This window comes from Cololabis saira, chromosome 10, assembly GCF_033807715.1.
Source record: "Cololabis saira isolate AMF1-May2022 chromosome 10, fColSai1.1, whole genome shotgun sequence".
NCBI classification, from domain to species: Eukaryota; Metazoa; Chordata; class Actinopteri; order Beloniformes; family Belonidae; genus Cololabis; species Cololabis saira.
This window is the reverse complement of record NC_084596.1, coordinates 39,919,281-39,928,603: the sequence shown is the minus strand read 5'-3', so window position 1 is coordinate 39,928,603 and position 9,323 is coordinate 39,919,281. Positions and strand designations below refer to the sequence as shown.

The window sequence follows — 9,323 nt, the reverse complement described above, 5'->3', positions numbered from 1 at the left end:
CATATACAGAGGAGGAATGGAAAACAAATAAGTAGAAGGATGATCTGTGGTTTAAAGGTCTGTCCGTTAACATGACTGTGGTTTGGTGTTTCATCATACTGACCTCTGATCACAGTAGTCCGGGAAATCCAAAATGAGGAAAACATTCCCGTAAATTTTGCCAATCTAGAGATGCGTCAATGTCTTTAAATGTTAAAACATTATAAAATAAAAAGAAAGAAAAAGAATTAACAATAGTTATATCTTGAATGTCATCACAAGTTGCTCAGCGGCTAAATTAAATGTTTTTGTTTTGTTTTTTTACACTTGTCCCCCCAAAAAATCCCCAATTAGGCAAAATATAAAATGCCCAATACTATTTCTACATCTGCCCTGAGCTCTGAGCAAAAACGCTGTAAATGTTCAAGAGAATGTTTACTCTTTCTTCACTTCTTATCTCGTAGTCGAAATGAACAAATATTAACTCGTCCAGCTCAGAACGAGGCTCTTCTTGCTGTGATTTAATCTCAGACAACATGCAGATCAAGTTTTACCATGTCGCTCTCTTGGTTTGGCTTGCTGGGGTTTTGGATGGTAAGTATGTTGAATTTCTTTTGATTTTGTAATAGTTCATGAATCGAACATGTATTGATTTAATATCCTCTGGGGTGCATCTGTTTTTTTGTGGTTCTTCAGCACAGAGACCCAGAGCGTCTTGTGGCCCTCCCAGCCTTAATAAGGGTTATTTCCTGCCTGTGAAAAAATCTTATGGTCATGAAACAACCATCACTTACGCCTGTGAAAACAGACATAAACCAGTCGCAGAGGGCTGGTGGACAACAAGCAAATGTCTAAATGGCAAATGGTCTCCTGAACCTCAGTGTATAGGTAAGCATTTCATTCAATACTTTAAATGGTTGTGAAAGAGTGCTTAGACAGCTTTTGATTCAAAGGAACAAAGGTTTTATACAATAATCTGGAAGTGTGTAAGTTTAGAACTATTAAAAGACAATCACTGTAAATTATAACAGCAAATGTAAATTCATTTTCACACGGCGGCTCTCAAAGTCCAGCGTAGAGACGTAACAACAGAAACATGTAACCAACAGAAAGCAGGAATAAGAAATAAAGTACAAAACAATTCTCTGATCTTCTGACTTGAGATAAAAGACTTGACTGAATTTCATGAAAGGTCCAGTTTGAAAGAGTGTGTGTTTATGTGTCTGTGTTTTTCATCAGAGGACACAGCCTGCTTATCTCCAACCATCCGCAATGCAAAGTACACTAAAACGTCAGACGGTTTGTACAAGGAGGGAAATGTAATAGATATAACATGCAACCAAGGATATACACACAGAGACCACGATGTCACAGCTGAATGTATACATGGAAAGTGGTCGTCTGTGCCTACCTGTGAGAGTAAGCCTCTTAAACGTGTCGCTTCTGTTAACTGGAGAGAATGTTTCCCCGGTTTCTACCTCTCATTTATGTTCATCACTTGCAGAGAGTGTCGACGCTTGCATTTTTCCACCTAAAGTCCCCAATGCAGTCATCATGCATCAGTACAAGGAGGTCTTCCCTGATGGTTCAAAAGTGGAATATCGCTGTAAAACCGGATACACTACAGAGCAAAGAGAAATCTCCAAATCCATCCAATGCAGTCGTGGTACCTGGGATGAAGCTCCAACGTGCAGTAAGTGGACAACATGCTGAGATATGGAGCAATAACGATAAATATGTGCATCAACAGTGAGTCATCTGTCCCTTGAAGGAACAGAATCCGAATACAGAAAACAAATGGATTACAAGAAATAAGGAATGAAAACTGAATTTTATGATAGGGCTAGATAAAGTTAGCAAGGACAACTTTGGAAGATGGCTGGAGTGTAGCGCTGGTTCCAAAGCAATAAATCAGAGTCAGGGGAGGGACCAACAGCTTATCTGTTTGAGTGGCAACTAATCCTCGTGCAACTGGCTTGGGTTTCACCCCCAATAAAGACCACCGGTGACACAAAATCTTTTTACTTTTTACGTCTTTGTTTGACTGCTGCACGACTGAATTTCTCCTCTGGGGGATAAATAAAGTTTTCTATTCTATTTTACATATATTCAGGGAGTTTAAAATCTCCCACTGAAATTACCTTATTTGTACTTAGGCAAGGTGAGTTTATTACTACAGCACAATTGCTTAACAAAGACAATAAGTAAACATAAGTAAAAAGCATGATTTACAATGTAAACAAAAAAGAAAGAAATAACAACGATAAAATCAGTAGTTAAAATATGATTAAGTTTTGGAACTGCAGATGATTCATTGATGTATTTGTCCTGTGGGGAGATTTTTCACTGACAGTTCATTTCAGCAGGTCAGGATGTCAGCAGGCACCTCAGACACCCACACAGACAGTTGGAAGCAAGCAGTGTCACTAATTTCATCAATGCATTTACCAAGAGCCTGTAGACGGCCTCAGTCTGCTGGTGACAATGAAATATATCTGTGTCACATGCATAACTATGGTAGTTTATTTTGTTCTTTATAATCTGTGCCAGTGGAAGCATGTATATGTTAAACATAAGGATTTTGTCTGTGAAGAATTTGGTAAAGTCATTGCAGGCCACGGCTCTCAAACTTTGACTATATCAAATACATTTATTTATTCTATAACAAAGGAAATCACTGTAGTGGCTATTGATTCTTCACAATATTCATGCTATATTAAATTATTTGTCTTAATATCATAATGACAAAAAATAAAAAATAACAAAATAGGCTGTCAAGGACGTGGTTGAGGAGATCCCGGATACAGGAGACCAAGGCAGCAGGAGTTACAAAAAACACAATTTATTAACTTACATCAAAGAAGAGCGCTGCTTGGCAGGATTGAAAAAAAAAAAACAAGAGCTTACACATGACCAAGAAAATCAAAAACCTGACATGACATGTGGAGGTAGACACAGTATGGACCAGCAAGGAGCAAGGGAAAGACAAGACAAGATATACACAAAAGGTTTGAGGAGACACAGGTGCAAAAGATCAGGGAAGATGGGAAGGGATATCAAGACATAACTTAAACACAAGGACATGGGGTTTCAAAATAAAACGGGAACGTATCAAACCAAAACTGTGAAAAAAACTAAAACCTCTGTAGCAACCGACACAGGAGTGTTTGTCAGCCTGTCAACTGTAGTAAATAAGGCCTGAGCATTAGGACTGTTTTTACTGATGATGTCAGAGAAGCATTACTCAGTTGTACGTTATAAGAGTGAAGTTTCTCTTTATAGATGTCATAGTGAACCTGGAGATTTGTTTTTCTCCATCTGTGCTCAGGTTTCTGACTCTCTCTTTTCCCTCATTTTTTCATAATGTGGAATTTCGCCATGGAGACTTCTTATGCTTGCTAAAAGACAATGATCACACAGTGTAGCTTCATTTCAATACTTTGCACTTTCATTACTACTCAACTGCCCCCATGTTACAAGCTTGGCCGGAGCTGCCAACCCAGAGCTGCTGCTGAAGACAGAGATGCTGCAGGCCTTGCGGGAGCTGTGTCTCTGTGCAGGCAGTTTTAATGCCAACGAGGCCCTTTTTCCATCCTGTAGGTGACTGGTCCCAGCCTCTTTGCCACCTGGAGAGACTCTGACCAGAATGACTGCAGCTTATTCTGGAGGTGGGGCCGTTTAATCCTAACCCAGTCCCCTGCCGAAAGTGAAGGGTTCTGGACTCTCACACACAGGGACTGGCTACACTCTCAAGCGGTCAAGTGGTTGCTTTAGCTTACGTCCAATCATGAGCAGCGCAGGTGATGCCCTCGTAGCCGAATGTTTGGATGCCAGGATGGTCAGGAGGCATGTGCTGGGGATGGTTTGAGGCCGAGTGCGACGCGGCAGGGATGAGAATCAGCACCTCCAAAACCGAAGCCATGGTTCTCCACCGGGAAAGGGTGGCGTGCCTTCTCCGGGTGGGTGGAGAAGTCCTGCCTCAGGTGGAGGAGTTCAAGTATCTCGGGGTCTTGTTCACGAGTGAGAGAACGATGGAGCTGGAGATTGACAGACGGATCGGTGCAGCGTCCGCAGTTATGCGGTCGATGTACCGGACCATCGTGGTGAAGAAGGAGCTGAGTCGAAAGGCGAAGCTCTCGATTTACCGGTCAATCTACGCACCTACCCTCACCTATGGTCATGAACTTTGGGTAGTGACCGAAAGGACGAGATTGTGGATACAAGCGGCCGAGATGAGTTTCCTCCGCAGGGTGGCTGGACGCTCCCTTAGAGATAGGGTGAGGAGTTCGGTCACCCGGGAGGAGCTCGGAGTCGAGCCGCTGCTCCTTCACATTGAGAGGAGTCAGCTGAGGTGGCTTGGGCATCTGTACCGGATGCCTCCTGGATGCCTCCCTAGGGAGGTGTTCCAGGCATGTCCCACCGGGAGGAGACCCCGGGGAAGACCCAGGACACGCTGGAGAGACTATGTCTCTCGCCTGGCCTGGGAACGTCTTGGACTCCCCTCGGAAGAGCTGGAGGAAGAACTGGAGGAAGAGCTGGAGGAAGAGCTGGAGGAAGTGTCTGGGGTGAAGGAAGTCTGGGCATCCATGTTGAGGCTGCTGCCCCCTCGACCCGGTAACGGATAAGCGCTGGAGAATGGATGGATGGATGGATGGTCAGGATGTCAGGGTTTGACACTTCCCCCCCAGTTTGAGTTTCAGTTCTGTCCCTCCTGTTTCCCATTTGCCCTGATTGTGTCTGCACCTGTGTCTCGTCGTGTCTCGTTATCCCCTGTGTATATCTGGTTTTGTCATTCCTTTGTTGCCTGTCGGTCCGTACTGTTTGTTCCCTCCATGTTTCCCCTGGTTTTTTGGATTCCTGTTTTTGTTGAGTTTAGATCCTGCCAAGCAGTGCTTTTGTTTTTACCAGTTGTGGAATAAATCCTTTTGTTTTTGAGAACTCCTGCCTCTGGCCTCCCTCTCTCTCCTGCGTTTGGGTCCACACCTTACCCCCACACGTGACACAGGAGGGTTTGGTTTGAAGGTTTTCCCTTCTTCCAGGTATGCTCGAATTCCATTCTTGAGAGTTTTATTCAACCTTTCCACCGCTCCATTACTCTCAGGATGATACAATGCTGTCCTGATGGACCTGATGGACTGCAACGCCAGAAACTCAGCCAATGGAAATTGGGCCCCATTATCTGTAGTAACAACAATGGGAAGCCCCCAGCGCCCAAACAGATCATTCAAGTGGCTGATGACGGTGCGTGTGGTGATGGAGCTCAGTTGGAAGATTTTGAATGAAGATCGTGTCCGACCAAAAGGTATCGTGCGTGAGTGGGAGTCCCATGGAGCTCCCCACAAAGGTCAATCTGGATATGTTTCCAAGGTGCAGACGGCCAAGGAGTTGGAGTGAGTGGTGCTGTGGCAGGCTGCCGCATTTTCCCGCTCAGGAGGCAGCATGCGTACCAGCTCCTCTACGTCAGAGGCTATGTGGGGCTACTAGACTGTATCGGCAGCGTAGCTTTACCTTGACCACACCCAAATGCCAATCATGTGCCATGTGAAGGACTCTGGCCCTTAGGGTCTCAGGAACAACAACTTGATGGCCACAAGCTAGGCACACTGCCCCCCAGCAGGACAGCTCGTCCCGGAGACGGTGGTAGTCATGGATGGAGGAACAGAGAGTTGTGAAAGTGTGATAATCAGCTGAGGTCCAAAAAGGGCCCGTGCAGGATGTGGTAGTAGTAGTAGTAGTAAACCTTTATTTTACCAGGCAAGAATTGCTAAGATTTTTTTCTTATTTAAGGCAATGGCCTGGTAGGAGGTGAAAGATCTCCTAAGGGGAAGGGAGAAGGGGAGTAACATTAAGATATACAGTAGACAATAAAAGCACATACAACAACAGTGACACAACAGAAAAGGAATAAATGAGACTGTAACAAAACAACAGCAGCTAGTCAGGTTAGTGAGGTGACAGGATCAGAGAGAGCTTTGGCTGGGACAGCTGCAGGTATATTTCATGGATTTAGTTATGACATTTTTGAAGGAGTTGACAGAGGTAAGAGTTTGTAACTGTAAGGATTTTTGGAGTTGATTCCAGCTGTCGGCAGCAGCAACCTGGAAGGAGGAACGGCCCAGGGAAGAGTGCGACCGTGGAGCATTTAACAGGATGAGAGGGGCAGAACGGGTGTTGTGTATAGGGGGAGGGCGCAGATGCAGAAGCTGTGTTAGGTAGGGTAGGATGCAGGATGTGGACCCAATCTTCGTCACTCTCCACATCCGATGTTGACCCACCTGTCTCCTTGGTCACCGCAACAGCTCTTGATAGGAGGTCAGCCACCGTATTTGCACGGCCAGGTGCTCAGTGATGAAATCATTCATTAAAAATGTTTTCCAAGGACACATCTTCTCATTCAAGTCAATGGGGGGAGTGTGTCCAGGCTCTTGACTGGCAGGAAACATACCAAATTAAAAAGCAAATTAAAAGTGAAAAGGAAAAAAAAAACAAAAAAAACACAAATGTATTTGGCTCTGCTCTGGCTCTGCCGTCCGGACCGGTCCCGCCTTGGCGCATCCCCTCATTTTTCCTTATTTATTCATCCTATTTATTTAATTTTATTTATTTATTTTTTTGGCCCACATACACGGCCACATAGAAGAAATCTGAGCAAAAACATTGATTTTGGAACTGCAGATGATTCATTGATTTATTTGTCCCGTAGGGAGATTTGTCTTCACTGACAGACAGGTGGAAGCAAGCAGTGTCACTAATTTCATCAATGCATTTACCAAGAGCCTAGACGGCCCCGGTCTCCTGGTGACAATGTAATATATATTTGTGTCACCTGCATAACTATGGTAGTTTATTTTGTTCTTTATATCCCTCCATGTGGAAGACATGGAGGGAGCAGCTCACAGCACCAGCTAACCAGAGTCTCTGCTGTGGTTCTTCCAGGTTCTTCTACCAGCTCCAGTTTGGATGAGGAAGACACTAGACCTTCATTTACATCAAGTAAACCTGCAGATTTATTGCTCCTTTTACATCATCACGTATCAGTTAACTTCTGCACCAAACACATCCTTTCCAGGATTACATGAATCATAAGGTTCATATGATCCTCACAGGTTTCCTGATAAAGTGATGCAGCATCTGTGACGCTGAGGAAAACAGTTTAGTGGATTAACTATGACAGCTTGATTTGTTTTCTGATACACTTGCTTCTCTTCTTTCAGTTCACAGATGTGGAAAATTCCCTGTAGTTGAAAATAGTGTTGCTGAGCCGCAGGGTCAGCGGTCTTTGAAGTACAAATGTGTAAACCTTTATGAACTACAGGGTCCAGAGACTGTGGTGTGTCACAGCAACAGAAAGTGGTCCGACTTACCCACCTGCAGAGGTAAATACCAGTCAAACCAAACAGCTTTTACTCCACAGATGGAGCAAATGTGGGGAAATGTTAAGCTTTTGTTTGTTTTACACAGAAAACTTCTGCTCTGTGGACACTAACGCCGACCCTGAATTAAAAAATACTGGAGTTGCTTTCTTAGCAAACGGAGAGACAATGTGGCTTGCTTGTGAAGATAAGTGGAAATTTGAAAACTTTGCTCTATTCCAGTGCAAAGATCTACAACCCATTTTATCCAGATGTAAGTACTACTTTAAATTACTATTATTTTATAAGACATACAAATAAAGAGAACATGTTAATCATGGTGGTAATATCTCCAGTGGGAGGCTCTCTGATATTTGATAAATTAAATCCAGAAGGAGACTTTCTCTTGACCTTGTTGTGTAGATGGTTTCTGGTAAATGTGTTTTTGAAATCAGCATTAATTTACCATCAAAAAGGAAAATCTGAGTAAAAGTTTAAATATTCCTCAGAACATAGTTTTATGGAAATTAGATAAACTTGTGGTTAAAGTGTGAATGTTTATCCTGCGCTGAACCGGACCTCCATTGGAAGAGAAGGGGCAGGGAAACGCTGCTGGACTCTGATTTCAGCACGGCCAGTTTGACCAGACAGATGTGAACACCAGATGTTTTGTTCCCGTTCTTTTGGTCTCAGATAGTCCTTTTTTTTAAAAAGCTAATACAATCTAATAAAAACAGAGACGCCTGTTAAAATGTAAGGAATTTGTTTCTTCCGGCAAATCCTCAAAACTTTCTTCTGTGCTTCTATTTGAATCTACAGGTTGTAACAGTTTCCAAATAACTACAGTAAGTGTCACTCTTCTGTAAACAAACTGAATTTCTGGTTTCTTCATTCATTCACACTTTAAGTGTCTCAAACAAAAACTGATCCATGAAACTTCTGTCTTGTGACCAGGGTATCTGCTGAGACCAGATTATGAAGATGCTGCTTTCAGATTTGCTGATGAAATGTCATCACAGAAGACTTGAGACGATCGGTTATGATCACGCCCTACGTAGCTTTTCAGTCTTAATGAATCGCAGCCAATGGTTTGTGAGCTCAAAGCTGAATAACTGAATCAACTTGTAAATGTGCTCTAGTTTGAATAAAGTCCTCATCTGAGACACTAAACATTCAACTCTGACTTGTGTTTTTGTTCTTAAATTCTCGCTGGTGTTTGCAAGACTGATTTTACTGATCACTATGTCTTTTCTTTCTTAAATGCATTTCATCACACTTGTAGATATTTCTTGCAAGCACAGATGTTGTTCTCCTATGGAAAACTGCACGACCGTTTTGTGCCTTCATGGCTTTTGTTTGCCGTCGGAGTTTCAGTGAGTGTGATCAATTTATAGTGTTCTCATCAAAGCGTAAGAGCTGCAGACTAAACACGAAGCTAAACTCCACTCAAAATGAAGAAATTAGTCGTTTTAATCTTACACTGGTTTACTGCTAACTCTTTCACAATGACTTCTAAAAAATGCCTTTTTAACCTTAACTTATTAGCCACATTTTAATGAAATAATCCTTAATATATTAACTTAAACACGTACATAATCAAATCAAACAACTTACAACTTCCCTGCATTTGCTGATCTGACCAACAGGATATCATGTGACAATCAACTCATATATTTCAAAATAAAAGCATCACAAATCAGCAACTGTTGTGACATATTAAAGGAGCTGTATGTAAGAGCAATAATAAAACAAATCATAAAATGACCCCGACAAGTCAACAGACATTTAAAAATCATGTTCATTTCAAATACTTATGTCACTGACAACAGCACTCAAGCCAGGATATTCCAGTTTAAAAAGAGGAGTTGCAGCCCTCAACTGATGTTTATGTTGTCATTTTTTGTTTTGGCCTGAAGCTCCACCCTCCACCTATCTCCCAATCACCAAGTCAGTATTGTTTCTGAAGCTCCACCCTCCACCTATCTCCCAATC

The 9,323-nt window shown here is 42.7% G+C and overlaps 1 protein-coding gene across 1 annotated transcript; it reads left to right on the top strand.

The window, feature by feature from the left end:
- The first annotated feature begins 478 nt into the window (after positions 1 to 478).
- On the top strand, positions 479 to 8,508 carry LOC133453053 (complement factor H-related protein 1-like). The gene is made up of 9 exons (XM_061732901.1): positions 479 to 573; positions 676 to 867; positions 1,219 to 1,398; positions 1,484 to 1,672; positions 6,916 to 6,972; positions 7,194 to 7,355; positions 7,441 to 7,605; positions 8,151 to 8,176; positions 8,286 to 8,508. The coding sequence occupies exons 1-9, from the start codon at positions 516 to 518 to the stop codon at positions 8,295 to 8,297; spliced, it is 1,041 nt and encodes a 346-aa protein (XP_061588885.1). The 5' UTR covers positions 479 to 515; the 3' UTR covers positions 8,298 to 8,508.
- Positions 8,509 to 9,323: the final 815 nt, after the last annotated feature.

What these genes read in the sequence shown, in the direction of transcription:
- LOC133453053 (XM_061732901.1), top strand. Translation starts at nt 516, where the DNA reads ATGCAGATCAAGTTTTACCATGTCGCTCTCTTGGTTTGGCTTGCTGGG. An exon ending in TCCTGAACCTCAGTGTATAG is followed by an intron (nt 868 to 1,218) that starts GTAAGCATTTCA and finishes GTTTTTCATCAG; the next exon opens with AGGACACAGCCTGCTTATCT. An exon ending in ACAACCCATTTTATCCAGAT is followed by an intron (nt 7,606 to 8,150) that starts GTAAGTACTACT and finishes TTGAATCTACAG; the next exon opens with GTTGTAACAGTTTCCAAATA.